Source organism: Vicugna pacos, chromosome X (assembly GCF_048564905.1).
Source record: "Vicugna pacos chromosome X, VicPac4, whole genome shotgun sequence".
Classification (NCBI taxonomy): Eukaryota; Metazoa; Chordata; class Mammalia; order Artiodactyla; family Camelidae; genus Vicugna; species Vicugna pacos.
The window spans coordinates 95,518,282-95,537,116 of record NC_133023.1 but is presented as its reverse complement, the minus strand read 5'-3'; the positions used below and the strand labels follow the sequence as shown (position 1 = coordinate 95,537,116).

At 43.0% G+C, this 18,835-nt stretch overlaps 1 protein-coding gene across 4 annotated transcripts in view; it reads left to right on the top strand.

Moving 5' to 3' along the window:
- ARHGEF6 (Rac/Cdc42 guanine nucleotide exchange factor 6) overlaps positions 1–18,835 on the top strand; it is a 94,844-nt gene that overhangs the window by 17,000 nt on the left and 59,009 nt on the right. For all 4 annotated transcript variants that reach the window (XM_031671644.2, XM_031671641.2, XM_031671639.2 and 1 more), the window contains 3 exons: positions 10,429–10,513; positions 12,657–12,781; positions 14,087–14,288. In XM_031671644.2, the coding sequence (XP_031527504.1) occupies positions 10,429–10,513; positions 12,657–12,781; positions 14,087–14,288 (412 nt within the window). The remainder of the gene's footprint in view (positions 1–10,428; positions 10,514–12,656; positions 12,782–14,086; positions 14,289–18,835) is intronic.

Here is an 18,835-nt window from a genome sequence, read left to right as displayed (position 1 = left end):
ACACCGAGGGGCATGTGGGTTCAGAGATGTGGATCATCCAAGATGACATATGCATCATTTCTGTTTGACTTCTTGGCAGAAGATTTACCTTCCTAATTAAGTTCTGCTTAGACAAATAGAGTAAAATCCCAGCTTTATACTTTCTTGGGGACTTGAATATTATTACAGAGATCAGACATGTCAATTGAGGGATTGGATAAGGCAGTAGGGAAAAGAAGGAATTAAATTAAGGTGAGATGAAATGCAGCCATTTGCAAAGCAATGGGTGAAAGTGTTATAAGAACTTGTCTCCCCCAGACGGCAATGTACAGGTTTCCCTACCTTTTGGAAGCATGGACATTATTTTAAGAGGCATCTTTAAGGTGTCAGGCTCTTAACATCTTTTCTGAAAAGCCCCGCCTGTGAAGCAGGCCTGAACACTAAGGAACATTCCATCTTGTAATTTGTCTGCTCTTCATGGCTAGGTTTCCAACAAACCGGGGCTCCTTTCCTTAATAATTTCTGTGAAATGTATCCAAACCAAGAGAATGTGGTATTTTACCAACAAAAAGAAATTTTACCACTTCTTTGGGGAAATATATGTTGTAATAGTGTAAATAAGCATTTGTGCTGTAATATAACCAGTTTGCATTCTTTGAAGATATGTTGGTGTTTGGGAATGTGTTATGGACTGGGGGAAAATCTTGATTGGGGATTAAAAAATCAATTTCAAGGAAAGAGAACGGAATGAAAGACAATGTTTTGATAGTTGGCATACCTGTGGGTGGCTTCTTTATTTGCTAGATTTTATATAGTATCCTTTTGATTTCTTATCTTAAAATAAATTTATGTATTAGTGCCTGGCAGATACCAGGTGTTCAGTAAATATTTATTGATTGGGTAAAGAATGGATGAATCTTTAAAAATTTATTTTAGATAGCTTGAATATCTAACAGTCTATATTTAGAGCTGACTTTTACTCCTAGAAATGACTCTTTAGTGGATGAAAATAAGGCTAAAAGGAAAGCTGAGTATCTCCTAATACAGTGTTAACCACTTTCTTTATGCCAAGCTAGAGCACCTGTTTCCCGTTTTTAATTTTTTTTTTTAAATAGAGGTTCTGGGGATTGCACCCAGGACCTCGTGCATGCTGAGGTCCCCCTCCCGTTTCTAAAAGTTAAAAATGGAAAGAATAGAAAATTAAAAGCATGAGAGATTAGGTCCCATAATGTCACGTGGAAGACCTTCGCTGCCTTTCCAGCCCTCGGGTCACTTCTTATTTCTTATCCAAAGAAAACTCTCGATTTCACAAGGTGGGAGATTTGCACATCTAGGACTCTGTAACTTTGATTCTCCAAAGTGACCCCAGGCAGTAACTTGGCTTGCTTTTGGCGAGGTAAATGCTTTGTCAGCATTCCTCGCTTCTCTCAATCTTATTCTTCTAAAAGAAAAATCTATCTTACCAGGTGATGGACAATATATGATCCCTGATTTATCAAGTTCTACCAGAAAAAAAAAATGACCACTTCCCTGTCTTTCCTTCTGTGGAAGGCCTGCCCAAAGGACAGGTGTTTCCGATAGAAGAAATAGCTGCTTAAATTGTGGATTAAAAGGAAAGACTAGCTTAAGAAGGACTTTGAATGCTGGCCTGAAGAGTGTAGACTTAATCTCGTAGGCTAGGTGACGTTAGGCTGGGAGACGTGGATGTTCCCTGAAAGCACATTCCTGAAGTCTCTGACAACCGAGCTCCCGAATGCCCACCTTCTCATGTTTGGATGGTTTCCTAGGCACAAATCTTATTTGGGGTCACATGGAGGCAAATTAATTCATTAATAATTAATGAAAGGGGTTGATTGGTGTCTTTAGGCATTGATGGGCCTCTCTGAAAATGGCATTCTTTGGAAAAAGGGACTCATGTAGAGACATCAGCAAGGAGCACCAAAAGTCTTTGCCAGATGAGTTGTTGAAGGTGGTATCAAAATAAAGAAATAAAGTGGGAGAAACGTTGGCACACCATCATTCTCACCCAGATTACTGGTGCAAGAGGGCCTCCGGGCATGTGATTTGTAGTCTTTCCAGTTGCCTGTCACCTTTTCCTGCTTCTCGCGGGTTACATTGGTGGATTTTGGCACGTCCCACCGTGCTTTGCTGTGATTCGGAGCCTGTTTTAGAGTAAGGGATGAACAGGTGAATGCAGCTGGTATTTAAGCTATTTTACAACAAACTGTTTAAAAAAAAAGATAGCCAGTCCTAGCCAAACAGTAACATCTCACAGGTCTTTCCAGCTTCCCTTCTCTATAGTGCTTACATCAAGCTGCTTTGTGGGAAGATTTAGAGAAAGCTGTACTACCTGGACAGGCCAGCAATCGCATCAGCACACAAGTCAACGAAATCCACCGCTGCAGAGTTTGAAGCGTCACTGGTCACCTCATGGTCACAGGGCTTCAGTTTGTGGACAAGTACAAGTATGTTATTTTAGATAGTAGATGTTACCTGCAAAGTCACATGGTAATTGATTTTTTTCTTCCTCAATGATACTTCTTTTTGACTTTACTGTTATTTTGGCCATGCCCTCTCCTCAGTGATGATTCAGCTGTGAATTGGTGAGAACTTTCATTAATTCATCAAATATTTATCGAGTGCCTCCTATGTGACAAGTACTCTTCTAGACACTGAGGATCCAGACGTGAAAAAGTTCAAAAAAGTAAAAAACAGCTGGCTTCATGGGGCTTACCTTCTAGGCACAATCTGAATTTAAGTTTCTCTGACAGTATATCCTGTCGATCAACCAATGAATGATTATTTATCAAGTGGCTCATGAAGGTTGAATAAGGGGCTAGGGTAGCATGGTGCTTTGGACTTCAAAGAGTCTGCCTACCAATTGGACAGCCAGGACTAGTCTTGCCCCCTGCAGAGTAAAAAGAGAATATTACAGTGGTAGATGATCAAGGCCTGTTTTCATCGCACTCCTCCCTCCCTAATTTTCTCAGGCTCATTTAACACCAATCTCTCCTGTGCATGGAATTCGTAGCAAAAGAGCTGCCTCTGATAGGTTCCCGGGCTCTGACCCTAAGTCGTAGCAGGCTCCTAGGAGAGCAGGGGCTCCGGGAGCCGGGTCTTCACAGGGGAGTCTCCTTGACTGTCTGGACTGTTGAACAGGCAGAAACTGTCATCTCTTACAGTTCCTGAACCTGTTCTCCCAGTCTTCATGGGTCTCGCTGGATGTGCCATGGGGAGTTCTAAAATAACTAGCATTGGAGTGTCTAGAGTAGTTTTACTTTTTAAATTCATCCTTTAGCCAGCCTTTTTTATTCATCCTTTATGTGAAAGGACAAGGAAGAAGTATGAAGGATGAGGACGTTGATTTGGGACCACACATTTAGACATCCTTCAGTATAAAGATGGATTCTTTTCCAAAAGTTCATTTTGAAGTTCTTGCAAGGAAGACAGAAGACATTCTCCCATAAAAACAAAGTTCCACGTGGTGATTCTGCCTTCTGGCTGGCCCATCACAGCTTGCTCAGGAACTAGTGTGGCTGGACTCTGGAAGGCACAGAGACTAAGGGGCAGGTGTGACACTAGGTCTCTGGGAAAATGTGTTCTGTGGTCCAGTTTGCAAGACGAAGAAATGTCTCCTTCTCTGAAGGGGCTGGGGACTCGGGACTTGGGGAGGACACCCCCAGCTCTGGTGCACAGATGCTCCAGCAGCTGAGGCATCGCCCGGCTCCCCCCGACCCCTCAAAACTGGCAGCCGGTGTGGCTCCAGGGACAGGAGCACAGGAGGAGAGGCGGGGCGCTGGTAGCAGTGGCTGGCTGGCTGAGCCGCGGCTGGGTCTAGGCCTCCTGCTTCCTGTCCTTGGCTTGGCAAGTGCAGTTGACAAGAGAGATTTCTTCTTTCCCTTTCCTTCATGCCTCCTCTCTTTTTTTGGTGAGATTATCCAAAGCCAGTTGTTCTCTCGCTCTTTCTCTTTTTCATCCTGTGACCATGCCCACCAAGATGCCTGTGTCACTCCTCCTTCATTCGCCTCTTTCCTGGTGGAGAAAGTGGTTTTTCCCCTAAATGAGTGCTAGCAAGGAAGGATGGAGATCATAAGGTGTGACACGTGGATGTTGGTGATGCTGAGGAGAGCATCCGGAAGTGGGTTTGGGGACTTTGCCATGAGGCGTGAGCAGTGACAGATTACGCTCAGCTCTCTGCTTCTATTACAGGAGCTCTGTGGGGCTGAGCTTCCTGGCTCTGGATATCACGACGGCCAAGTAATCTAGAAGCCCGAATTAGTTAGCTAAGGTGACTATATAAATCCACAGAGACAAAAGGGCGTAGATGATCAAAGCTGTCCACAATCGCAGTCCGAGTCCCACGAGGCAGTGGCAGCAAGGTAGAGCCAGAATTTATAAATAGGCCATTTAAAAAATGACATTTTGAGAAAATCAGCTATAAACAGGTAATAATTCTGTTAGGCTGCAATACTCCAGACTCCCTTTGCTTTGATTCTATGTTATCCGACAAATTTCTAATTATAATTTGATTTACTATGTAGGTTTCTCTATTGAGAGAGAGTGATCTGGCCATAACATGAAAGTAGCCAATCCTCCTCATGGTTCATCTTTTATTTTTAGCGAAAATTAGTTAATTGGCATTTTGGTTTATGCATTGGCCTTTTGTGAACATGGTTAATATGGGTCCATTTTCAAGAGCCCTGAGAATTCGAGACCAGGTTCTGGACCTTGGGGACCCAGCCAGGATGCTGCCCTTGGGACCCCCTATTCAGAGGATGGCCCTGTTGGCCTTTCACTGCGCTCCTTTAGTCAAAGACATCTCTCACTTTCCAGATGGGAAACTGAGCCACAAAAAAATAGTGTTGCTTTCCTTCGGTCCTCACAATGGCTCAGCAGGGACACGTGTGGGATTGGAGTCACGGTCTCCGAACTGTCACCTCACTGCTTTTTTCAATACACCGATATTATTGCAGCTACATGTGTTAAGTCAGAACTTGTTCCCTGAATTGCTGAAACGGAGAGGAAGGAAATAAGAGAGAAGCAGAGTGGTGTTTGCTCTCTTAAGTTTGCTCCATACCAAATAGGAACGGCTATTATTTAAAACCAGGCAGGGTCCAAATGCCATCCACTGGATTCTAGTAAGTGGAATACCAGTGGCACATTGAGCCCAATTTTGGAGCAAAGAGCATCATTTGTTGCTGACTTTCTGCCTGCTTTTGGTAGGAGCTGCATGGAAGCATCCCAGGTCGCGTTCACAGAGCCAGGAGCACTGCCACCCAGTGAAATATGACTAAGCAGCTCAGATTTGCTTGCTCTGTCGCACTCGGTAATGACATTTCCTCCAAAGTTCAGGGGTTAACAGAGGCAGCGTGCTCAGCTGTGAGGATTAGAGAATGTGATTCAAGATGGGCTAAGTTAATTTAAGATTTTATTCCGTAAGAACAATAAGAACAAGGAAAAGATGGAATGTTCCTAAAATATTTGGAATTTTTAAAAATAGGCCTGAAACAGAAGCCAGGTCCATTTGGTCCTACTGAATCACTTGCTTTGCAGTTGATTAGATTTTAATAGTTGAGTAGTGGAGCCCATTGTCATCACCTCAAACCCTAGATTCACTTTATTTTTTTAAATATAAGTTTGTTTATTCATTTACTTATTTTTAACGGCGGTACTGGGGATTGAACCCGAGACCTCATGCATGGTAAGCATACGCTCTACCACCGATCTATACCGTCTCCCATAGACTCACTTTAAATGAAGTTGACTGAGTGGTACTGAAGCCGTGAGACATTAGAGACATTACCCAGGTCTGAACTAGTGTGCGGGATGGCTTCTTCTCTTAACAAGGATGTGGCTGGAGCTGTGACTGGTTAACTCAGGTGCTTACAGCGTGATGCCAAGGAATGGTTTAGCTTGGTCCTATGACCACGGGCTGGACCCCCTCCCAGCCAACACCTCACATGAATGGATGGTGGAATCAGATGAACAAATGGAAGTACCTCAGTGCCGCCCTAACCCCCTTCAGCAAACATTACCAGGAGCCTTCTGGGTCAGGGCTGCCCCTTGAAATAAGAACAGGACAGGAGTTAGGCAAAGCCCCTGCAGAGACAGCTTTGTCATATGGGAGATTTTTCTCTTTGGCATGATTAATTGAATTAAGTCATCTTAGGGGTTGTAACAAACTTGCTGCAGATGTTACAGATGCTGCTCATATTGACAGCAGCGAGGGATTTCTTTTTGTGCACAAATGCACAGACTACTTTCTCATTTTTTAAAAAAAAGTCTCCTGAAACATTAAGTCCACATGCAGGGCTACTGTGTCCCTCAGACCACTTTCTTCTGTATTTCTATTGGTCCCATCACTTTCTTGCTTTGTGACTTAATGCCTTTGAGTCACAATTTACTTATTTATGAAATGGAGGAGATCATTGTACCCACATTGCAGGGTTGCTGGGAGAATCAAGGGCGATGAATGGATGGCTAGGATGAGTCCAAGCATGGTGCCAGCACAGAGCCCCGAGCAACGGCTCAGTAAATCAGGAGGTTGTAGCTGCAAGATGATTGGTTGTTTGGGGGAGTTTCTTGTCATGTGCTCCCTTGCTTTTGTCAGTTTAGGGAAAATGTCATGAAATAGCATACACGTGGAAACTGAAGACTACTCCAAAAGGATCTAATTGTAAAGCCATATAAATATTAACTTCTGTGCAGTTTATACTGGCAGATCCCCAGTGGCTCAGAATTAACACCTGGTGTTTAGTGGATGGAAAGTAGGTTTGGCTGTCATCGTGGATGTCCAAAATGGAGAAATGTGAGGAAACATTTAAAAATGCAGTGTCTTGTCTGGTTTCAGCTCCTGCTGTAGGATTGGACCTTGGGCTGGCTATATGTAAACATTTAAAAAAATCTTTAATGAACTTTGATCCCCGTCTCTCCTGCTGCTTACCCAAAGTAGAGTAAATGTTTTGTTGTTGTTATACTTGAACCTTGCCCCCATCCCATTGCAGACATGGGACCTTGAAACCATCTAGCAGTCGTCTGAGGAGCCATCCTTTCCTTCCTGTTGGCCTCACAGTAGTGGTAGATGGAGGGAGGGGATCCTGTTCATCTGACCTTCCCAGATCCAACAGGAACTCACCAGCCAATTTCTGCACCAAAATAAGTACCAAGAAAGTTCAGCTGATCTGGGGCTCAGTTTCCTAGCACAGACACTAAATAAACAGTCAAGGGAGTCTTGCAGAGAGTACTGGAAGTTGAGCAGCATCCGGACTTTGTATGGGGAAATCACATACATACAGCATACAAGTCCACATTTGAATCATCTTTTAATGATCCCAGATCCCAGATGGAAAAGGGGAATTTGTTCTCCATTTTGTACATATGAATGATTGGAATCAGTTCTAGGCCGATGGGTTGTATTAGAATTTACTTTTCTTTGCTCTCCTCACACCCTTTCCCCATTGGGAGAGTCTTCTTTGCTTTTTCGCAGTTGGGCACCAGTGCCCTTCATTTTCCTCCACATCAAAACCTCTAAACTCAGTCTCACACCTTTCATTTCCACTAAAGTACAAGACTGATAACAGCTGAAAGCACTGCACTCCCTCCAAATAATATTTCCATTTCAGTAGGTGACCAGTCTCAAGGGCATGGAAGAAAGGTCTGGGGTGGAATTTTCGGTATCATTCTATTTGAGACTTGGGAAGGCGTGGCGCACTGGAGGGTGTTCATGGTTATAACTAATCTTCCATCTGCTCTGAAATCATAAACCTTAGGCATTGCCTTCTCTACTAGTCCCTAGAGGCCCCTTCCAACTTCTTCCTATGTAGTTCCGAGTGCTTCAGAACAGCATCTGTGGGTAAATTCTAGTGTGTTGAGGTTTTCTAAAAAAGGAACTGTATAGTGCAGGCAACTTCCCTCCAGCAGACACAGCGCCTCTCGCTGATGCGGGTTTCATTTTCTGATTAGTTTACTTGCTCTCAAATGCAGTCAAGTACCAATGCGAGTAAATACTGCCAGTGTTGCCATGTATAGGCGGTCAATTAACCTGGATAAGGAACGACATAAAAAGAAAGGGGGAGCTCACAGACTTAGAAAACAAACTGTGGTTACCAAAGGGGAAAGGGGCGTAGGGGAAGGATAAATTAGGAGTTTGGGATTAGCAGATACACACTCCTGTATATAAAATAGATTAGCAACAAGGACCTACTGTACAGCCCAGGAAACTACATTCAATATCTTGTAATAATCTATAATGGAAAAAAATCTGAAAAAGAATATACGTATAAGTGTGATTGAATCACTCTGCTGTACACCTGAAACTACACAACATTGTAAATCAACCACACTTCAATTAAAAAAAGAAAGGGGGAGGTTTCTATCACAGCTTTTGCTCTCAGTCTTATTCTGCTCATATTTACATCTGTTTATTATTTTAGAGTCTACTCATCTCCACCACACCTACCCAGCGCACACATCCACAGGCGCACACATACTCACACACCCATTAAGAATGAAAGATTAAAAGCAAATGAGTCTTTTGCCTTGTTACCATTTTGGCATATGTGTCATTAACATCTTTCCCATCGATCAGTTCGAAGGGAGATTCAATAACTGTGGAATCCCTTAGGATACTAGATACTCCCTGTAGGGTCGTTTGCATTTTGTTCACCGAGGCCTTGGCAAACTAAAACAGAATGCCTATCAGTTTATTCCTGGAAATCTTTGCATTTTGTATTGTAGCATTCTAGAAACATATTTGGATCACAGTGTCATTTAACTCTTTAGTAATATTGGCATTCCCTTTGCTAAAAGGCTATATTAGTGTCATATTTTCAGATGTGATGGGGCTCTTCTGTCATTTTAAGTTTGAATGTGAAATATTCATTGATTAAATGAATAAAGAGTTGGGAGCCTCAGAAGAGGCAGATTTCTGTAGGCTCACATTTACATTTTTTTTTAATGAAGTATGGTCAGTTACAATGTTGTGTCAATTTCTGGTGTACAGCATCGTGTTTCAGTCATACATACACATACATATATTCGTTTTCATATTCTTTTTCATTATAGATTAGTACAAGATATCGAATATAGTTCCTTGTGCTATACAGGAGGACCTTATTGTTTACCTATTTTATATATAGTCGTGTGTATCTGCAAATCTCGAACTCCCAATTTATCCCTTCCCACCTGCTCCCTACTCCCAGGTAACCATAAGTTTGTTTTATGTCTGTGAGTCTGTTTCTCATATATTGTTTATATTGATGCCCCCCCCAAATTTGAAAAAAAAATGGATACTATATATTTTCATTCTAGAGGCAGATTTAGGTCTTCAAGATTATGTACACAAAAAAGATAAAATTAGGTCTTGATGGGGCTCCCAGAAAACGTGCAGATTAGAAATGAAACAAATGACTCTACCTAATAGGAAGACAGATCTTTGTAAATCTTAGACTCATTCCCCACCAAGCCCCACATGAAAAGGTGCATTTTATTCCCATCACCACATTTGAGGGGGAGAAAAAGATGCAAACATCCTGAAACGAAATGTTTTTAGAAGGTGCATTTCCATCCAGAAGGTGGCCGTCTGGTTACATACAGGTATGTACACCTGCATCATCGGCTGGCAGATGAATAGGTTGTGCCTGTGCTTGAGAATACTTATCGTTTCAAATATACATATGTGAGATTAGAGGACGTCTCCATCCGTTTTAATACATTGAATACATTTTTAAATTAACGATTAAATTATCTTTAAAACAAGGACTGATTGGGATCTTCCCTAGGGACAGGGGGATATGAGAATGATGGCTGCAATGGGCAAAGTGAAAATTTGTGTTTATTAAATATTTTGCTGCTGGCAGTTGAGTCATACCAGGAAGGCCAGAGGGCCTATCTGGCAAAGTTACCTAAGGCAGGAAGAACTTACAGGCTCAGGCAGGCCAAGGTTCAAATCCATGAAGATGAGCGGAGGGGGGCCAGGTCAAACAAGAGAAACCAGTCGCTGAGGCTGGGCGCAAGGGTCAGGCCGGGGCAGAAATGGGTGCCTTTGAGTGATGTGAGGTGGGGAGGCCAGGGAGTTGGGACCCAGTGGGTGGCCATGGGGAGCGTCAAAAAGGCTCCCTTCTTCTTTGCGGACAGCTAAGGACCTTCTCCAGGTGACCAGCATTAACTGTAAGCCATGCGTAGAATTTCCGGTACCTGGGCTGAGAGTATTGATGTGTTCGGGTCAGAGGAGTGGCTCTCATTTCCCATCACTACTTGTCTCTGCTCGCCGATGACCTGCCACATGTCATTAGGTGCCCCAGCTGCTGCTTTCATTTCTCCCAGAGGTATACAGAGGTTTGGGTCTTAGCTTTTACATTTTTTTTTTCTCCCAAGAGCTGGAGGAAGTGGCCTTCTGGTCGTTTGGTTTGTTGAGTTGAATACTTACAGTTTCAATTTCCTTTCTCATAGGTATTTGATCCTGATGACCTGTATGCAGGAGTCAATTTCTCCAAGGTTCTGAACACTCTTTTAGCTGTCAACAAAGCCACGGAAGGTGAGCAGGGCTTGTGATGTCTGAGTTCTGGGCGACATGGGTGGGTTCATGTGTTTCTGGTCACCCTAGGAGCCAACTCTGGCCAGGATTGTTCACTGGGGACAGATTTCTCCCTTCCCTTGAAATAAGCCCCAGTGGGGGCCAAATGCTTAATTTGTCAGAGTTTAGGATTTCAGCATACTTATCACAGATGTTATTCTAATGCCCTTAGTATAATGAAACCCAAGAAACGATGTCATTCAAAGCTATTGACTAGGCAACCAAGTATAACAAGACATAAAATAAAGAGGAAAAAGATCAGTTCCCTTTTTCGTAAAGTTTACAAAATGTAACCGTTACTTCCCTTTCCCCAGCAGACATATTTTTCTCATAGTTTTCTTGTGTCTTTGTCCGGGTTAAGGAAGCCTTCAGTAACCTTGCATTGGAAATGAAACCTTGGATTCAGAGTGAGTGAAAAGCACGTCCTTGATTTAAATGTTTAGTACCCATCACGTTGGAAGAATTAAATATAAATCCTAGTAAATGTGAAGAAAATGATGATAACCTTAAAGTTTAAAGTATAACTTCTTCCTTCTGTGATATAGCATCTTACCTATAGCTGGGCGGTAGTCACCATAGTTAAAATGCGACGAGTCCTTACCCCAGGTCTAGGCTGTCCTAAGAGCCGTCGGGGGTCTCATTCAGTCTTTGAAACCACCCTAGGAGGAGGTATCATTATTAGGTCCATTGTACAGATAAGGAAAGTGAGGCCCGTAGTTGCCCACCAAGAAAGTAAGCAGCATTCCTGGGGTTCAGACCCACATCTGGCTGACTCCACAGCCCTGATGCCCAAACACGGGTCTCGTTGCTCAAACTGGTAGAGAGTCAACAGGCTGTTTGCCCAGCACTGCCAGGTGCCACAAAGGAAGTGGAAGACAGGGTCCCCGCCCTTGAGCAAATTACCGTCTATTTAGGGAGACTCAACTTACCCACGTAAAGCAATTAGAGATCAAGGGCAGACAATATAATCAAGTGCCAGATAGGCTGGAGCATCTAGGAAGCTATCAAGTAATTATAGTTTTAGTCAAAGGAGCTGTATATAATAGCAATAAATGTAAAAATACTTCTCTGAAGTTGTTCTTTTGCTATTTGGAAGGAAATGCTTTTGAGCTATTGCAGAAAGTACAGCTAATTCAAGTAACTATATTTAACACACATGACAACTCTCCAGTTCTGGGCAGGGAGGAGCATATAATTCTAACATTATGCCATACAAATTATACGTTCCTCTGCCAAACTCTCCGAGCAAGTTTTACAGTCTCTTCCCTTGCCACAGATATTTATAAAATACAAGGAGGTGAAAGTTAAACCCACAGCATCAAGGAAATCACTTGGATACTGAGCTTGTCGCCTAGGGAATGTTTGGGCTTGAGACTTTTGCAGTTTATATCTTTTAAAAATAAATGGAGAGGAAAAGAACCCTCATTTGAATTTGTCAGGAAGCCAGCTTCTCTCTTTCGCACATGCTCAGCATACTGAAAACACCCAGCTCAGCACCGGTCTGATCGAATTTCACAAGGTTTCAAGGAAGGAGAAGGCTCTTGAGTTTGATTTAAAATTTCAAAAAAGATTCTAGTATCAAGATCGCATCTTTCCCAGACACGCATTCTCCCTCATTCTCATCCCCTAGCCCCACCCTGGCGCAAGGGGGATTTTACATTCTCTGTGCCCCACATGCTGTTCCATGTGAGGAAGAAAAGAACCACTCACTTATGGGCCAAAAAACAAAGAGAGAAATTTGAAATATTTCAAAGTAATGAGAGCCACAGACAGCTGTTTGGTACCCAATATAGTTCTGCCTGGGATAACAGGGCATACTGTTGCAGCTGGTTCAGGAGGGAAGAGTTGTAGGGAAATGGGTCAAGAGAAAATGTGGTTCTGTCGTTGTTTTTCATTCTACTGGAGAGCAATGGCCAGTAAGGTTAAGAAAGAGAAGTTGGCCACCAAAAAGGGGGGGGAATGAAATATGCTGGGCATGTTCATCATGATAACCGAATTATGGTCAGATCGCCTTTGATGATGTCCCCTGAAAGAGAATGTTATTCTGTAGATGTTTTTCTGACACAAGTGGTTCTCTTGACCGTGCCTTTTCCTCTTTTCACAGATCAGCTATCAGAGAGACCATGTGGACGTTCCTCTTCTCTTAGTGCTGCTAATAGTTCTCAGACGACCCCGCAGGGAGCAGTTTCTGGCACAGCTCCAGGGCTGCAAAGGCAGTCAAAGCCAGTGGTAAGTATAGTCTCCAATTCCCTCTGCCTGTTTTAAAACCTGGAAAATTCGATTGCTGTCTCGGTTACATCTCCATAGGTGGTGAGATGGCCATCCTGTTTGTTTGGGGCGTTGTGAGGAAACGAATTTGAAACCTCGCACCAATTCAGGCTGGCCCCCTCGAGCAAATCAAAGGCGTGTGGGGCGGAGAGTCAGCAAATCTGGGTGGGAGCCCCAGAGTTTCTGTCCCTTCCTAGAATTGAGCAACTGAGGATGCTATGCAAATATCAGTCGTTATGATGACTTCTTGAGGGAAGTTCGCTCTTATTTCCCCTCTCCCTCGGCTCGTTAGAACTAACTAGTGCCTGGCACGTAGCAGGCAACCAATATCTGTTCCTCGCTCTCATCATCAGTTTCTTTCTCTTTGCATTCCCGTCGAGCCCATGATGAGCTCCCATGTTGGTCTAGCTCAGTTATCTTTGCATTTGGTCTTAAGGGGAGCTTGCATTTGGGAGGAAGCGCTCTGTCTTCTGCTCCTCTGAGACCTTTATTCCTTGTTAAAAGCCACCCACTTGCTTTAAGCCATCAGGAGCTATTACTTCCAAAGTGCTTTAATTACTTCCAAAGCACTTAACCTTTTGAGATCACAGATCCCTTTGAGAAGCTGATGAACACTATGTTGGTTCCACACCCCTTGGGCCCTCTCGAATTGTATGCAAAATCTCCTGTGCATGAACTTACGGGTCTGTGTTTTGGGTACAGGCTCATTGTGCTATCAGCTTCTCAAAGGGACCATGACAGGTTAAGCACTCCTGATTTAGGTAACTATGAGATATTTGATCTTTGCATATGACTAAGTCTTAGCCAATTTAAGATGTTCTTAGTAATTGGGAGGTGGGAGGCAGATTTGATGAGAGTAGGTTAACACCTAATCTTGGCCATATAATTATGTAAGACTATGTCTGGGTGTTGGGTAGAGGCCGGGTGGGATAGTTGATTACTCTACTTTGTTTCCTGGCTCATTTAAATAAGTATCTTTAGATAATTGGTGAGGGAGAAGAAAGGAAAAGCTATGACTGCCTCCAAAATACGCGTTATCACAAATGCAAAAGTTTGCATACGATTTTGAAGCCTTTATTAATCCCCGACCCCACACTAGCCCCACCAAAGGCCTACTCATGTTAGGCCTAAGTTAAACATTCAAGGCTGAGATGGACCTGGGGCTTTATTCTTGGTCACCCCGCTTTATCTTCCTGAATTCATAGAATTTCTGCCCCTGCCTCATTTAGATGAGCGCCTAATCTGGTGTGGCTTTTGTTTCTCTAGGAGATGACGGAAAATGGAAGCCACCAGTTGATAGTAAAGGCAAGATTCAACTTTAAGCAGACTAATGAAGATGAGCTGTCGGTCTGTAAGGGGGACATCATTTATGTCACTCGAGTTGAAGAAGGAGGCTGGTGGGAAGGCACATTAAATGGGAGAACAGGCTGGTTCCCTAGTAATTATGTCCGAGAAATTAAATCCAGTGGTAAGTAAATCTTTGCAAAGCATTTTTGAATGTGACTCTTGGTATTCTGACGGATAATCTTGTGCTTTTAATTGGTGAACAGAAATTGTTTGTACTTGTATGTGTATGTCAAAAATAAGCCTAGAACAGAACTGGGAAAAATCTGTGATTCGATATTTTGAAACGAAGTTGTATTTAGATTACACCAAGGCAGCAAAAAACTAAAAAAGCAGAAGAATTCAAAGCTCAGACAACTGTTCCACCTTAACTATGTCCCCTTCTGTCAACTAATTCTAGCTCACATAATATAGTACATAGTCCTTCCTGCTACGCTAAGAATCACCATGGCAGAATACAATAATAAGAGAGGCCATGTACTAACTTCCTTTTTTAGCCCTAAGCTCTGTAAGCAGACCTAAGTCTAAATGCTTCAGAGATGTGTAGGAGAAATAGCAATGACAGGACTGCAGGAAGCTGTCTGGCCACTTTGATTCTGAAAAAGATTGTTCTTAAGTCATTGCATACTGCTAACTGTTACCCTTTTTCGTAATGATACCCAGAGAATGAAATCTAATCATGCATCCATAATCTTTCTAGAACTTTCTTAGGTAACTTACTTGCCTTTTATTATTTAAGAAAGTAAGTCCCACCTATATGACCAAAGCTCCCCCACCTCTGCATTATAAAAATATGTTACAATACAGATAAAATAAATGTTCAGTTATTCATATTATTATATCTCTTCACTCTTCAAAATATTTACCCAGGGACTCCTCTAAGTAGTAAGCTCCTTAGTGCGTTTTTGAATGGCTCAAAATTAATACTATTAATTAACAAAATTATAGGCCTTGAGATACAATTTAGTTTCATACTTTTCTGTGTTGTGTGTTGGGTGAAGGCGGGGCATCTCCTTTACTGGAATAAGTGTTTACTAACAGATTTATAATTATATGTGGATGTGTAGACTTAGTATTTTTTATTACTGGGAAGTCAGAAGTTTCTGTTGAGCCCTGAAGTATTTTCATGGGCTTTGCCTGGAACTTCCTTGGTTTTGATGATTTTCACAGCTGATGTTTATCCCTTGCTACATCTTTCAGTTGGTGTAATCTGGTCGTTAGGATCTCTAAATAATTTTCCAGATTCACTCTAATTCTGTTCCCTGATTCAGTGCCTTCATCTGCAAAACTAAAAGGAACAGCTCTTGCTTCCCTGCCTGGGAATCCCAAGCATTGTTGAGGGGATGTGAGAAGCAGACATTATAGTGTCCCTCACTGAGATGCTTTGTCTGGCGGTCTGGCCCCTCCCTGTGGACCGCCCTGAGCTTCTACCCCTTCCCTTTGAGTTTCTCCTGTACTCTCTTTGGTTTAGAACTCAGTTAAGGACTCACCTGGCAAGCTCTGGCTCTGGTTTGAGCGCTGAGGTAACCTAAGCTTTAGGAGCATCTTATGCAGCTGTCAAGGATAGGTCTGGATAGCTGAGGCCAAGGAGGCCTGCTCCTTGGGGAAGGCCCAGGACTGGAAGTATATGAACCATCTCCCACCTAGTTTATTGCAGTAGCTTCCTAACTGATATCCCTGCTCCTGTCCTTGTCACTCTTATAATCTAATTTAAACTCAGTAGCCAGATTCTTTCAAACTGTAACTTGAGTAATATAATGACTCCCCATCTCAAAAAGAGTAAAGGTCAAGGACATCCCAATAGCCTACAAGGCCCTCCAGGATTTGGCCTCTTTTTAAAAAAATATTTATTTTTATTAAAAAAAATTTTGTTTATTTTGAGGGGGAGGTAATTAGGTTTTTATTTATTTATTTGTTTTAATGGTAGTGTTGGGGATTGAACCCAGGACCTCGTGCATGCTAAATATGTGTTCTACCACGGAGCTATACCCTCCCCCCCCAGGATCTGGCCTCTTGTTGTCCCTCTGACCCCCTTTCTGACCTGTCTCCGCCTCGCTCATTCCACTGCTGCCACACTGGCCTCCTGGTTGCCTGTTCCAGATATGCTCCTGCCTCACCTGCGGTCCCTCCACCTGGAGCACTCTCCCCAGATATTCGCACAGCTGGTTCCCTTACCTGCTTCAGGTCTTTTCTCACTTGTCATCTTCACAATAGCACCTTCCCTGGCCACCCAGGAGAAAATTGAACCCTATTTCCACTGCTCCTATACCCCTTCCCTGTTTTAGTTTTTATTTACCATTTCTCTATATCTAACATAGTGTACATTTACTTACTTATTTCCTTTACTGCCTGTATCCTACCATTAGATTGTAAGTGCCACCAGGGCAGAGGTGTTTTTTTTTTCTGTGTTGGTTTGGCTCAATAAATATTTGTAAAATGAATGAGTATTGTGGGACAGGTCATTTAATTCTGTTCACCTTGTTCATTGAGCACCTCCTGAGTACTTGGTGGAGAGAGAGTTACAATAATCTGTCCTCTTGGACCCTGACCCCAAGGACCTGACAGTCTAGTAATCAAGATAGGTGTGTAGACAACTGACCATGATACGATAGGACAGAGTAACACAAAGTTCTACCTATGAAGCTTTTGGAGGAGTAAAGAAATGATTTGATTAACAATAAACTAAGAGGAAAACAGCACTTGAATTGGGTCTTGAATATTGAAAAGAGGCTTCTGACTGGCAGAAGAAAGTTAGAAAGAGTCATTAAGTTAAAGCTGGGAAGTAGGAAAGCATGGGGTGGGTGGTAGGATGATTTGGGTTGAGGGTCAGATGAATGAAGAGAAGCGGGGGCTTGAGGTGGAGCTACATTAAGAAGGATGCCAATGGAAAGCTTTAAGCAGGGGATAGCATTTGGTTTAGAGAGATCTTTCTAGTGGTGGTGTTGGGGCTAGATTGCAGGGAAGTGGTGGGGATGACCAATAAAGATGTGGGGAAACCAGCAAAGACTACTGCAGAGGTCCAGGCAACCCAGATAGTGGTGTGGGAAACTTGGGTAATAGTGGAGAGGAAGAGAAAGTGGATGGATGCAGTAATAGTGTGAAAATAGAATCAAGAAAAATTGCTGATGATTAGTTATGATGAAAAGAGAAGAGGTGAGGATGACTTCAAGTCTAGGGGTCCAGCTTGCTGGTGAGCTCATTGAAGGCATGTGATGTCGTCCACCTAGCCTTCCAAGAAAAGTTTATTTACAATGACTAGGATATTGGTCTTTGACCTGGGCACTGCTGGGGCAGCAAAACCTAAGGCATACCTCTTGCCCTCATGATGTTCATAGTCTAGTGAAGGGAAGATATTGTTAGCATGATAGGTAAGTTCTAAATACAGGGCACTTTGGAGAGTAGTGAGCAGAAGAGGGGTACCTAATTCATCCTGACAGGGAGGTCAAAGGGAAATTATTCATCTTTGTATACCTTTCTGTCTCCATAGTGCCTAATGCAGTGCTTTAGACATAGGGAATGTTTGATACATGCTGAACTCCATTAATAGAGAAGATAGGAGGAGGAGGAGATATTGTGTGTGTGTGTGTGTGTGTGTGTGTGTGTGTGCTGAGGGGGATGATTGGCACTGAAGATGATGAGTTTTGGGACATGTTGAGTGGAGGTGCCAGCATGTCATAGTTCTGAAGATTTCTAGCAGGTTGGCCATATGGGTTTGGAGCGCGGGTGTGAGGTAAAAGCTGGAGATGAAACTGACCAGTGACAGTATGAAGTGATGGATGGAGTGTAAAGTAGATAGCAGATCATCAGTGGACAGAGAGTACACTGTGGCCGGAGAGGTTGGGAGAGACTTCCTGGAGGAGCTAGGGCTTGAGCGGAATCCTCAAAGAGCTGGAGTCTGTGTGGACAGGCCCAGAAGAGAGGGGAGGACCATCTAAGTTGTAGCAATTGGCTGGGGAGAAGAAAAACTGTGATGGATCTGTGGTAGGATTGAGCAGAGTGAGTTTAGAGGACAGTTAGAAGAGATTAGCGAGGTGTAATGCTAAGGTCTTGCTGGGAAGGTAGATACCGAGTCTTTGCTGAATTGAATTCTTTCCCACCCCAAGTCTTGCTGCCCGCACTAAACAGTAAGAAGACCAAAATCGATGTAGGGTGCTGCTGAGGGACATTATAAATCTGATGCTGTGCTGTTTTGTGTTTGGTCTAGAAAATACTTGTCAAGTTTTAAATTTCTTTCCATGAAGTCCATCCTGATGTGTAAGCTTAGAAAAGAAAATTTATCTTTGAAGAGTTTTTAAAAAATGACGTATAGATTAAATGCCTATCTCAAACAAATGAGACCTTCAATTTAGCGTTTTACACCCCTCTGCTGTACAACTTCTGGGTCCTTTATGAACTGAATCAGGCGTGGAACTAAAGAGCTTCCCATCTGCTTACTATTGGGGCAAATGGGTAACACGGGTCACTTGAATAGTCAGCAATTCTGACAGATTGGTTCATGGTAGCCTGGGGTACCATTCAGACAGATCCTTCAGATTCTTGAGTATGGTCTTAGAGACAAAACCAAGCAACCTCAGCCCGTACAACCCTCACCTGCAGACGGCTCTGCTGCTGGGGACCTGGGCACAGTTTTCTTCCCTCGAACCTATTATTGACAAGGGCACCTCATGGTCT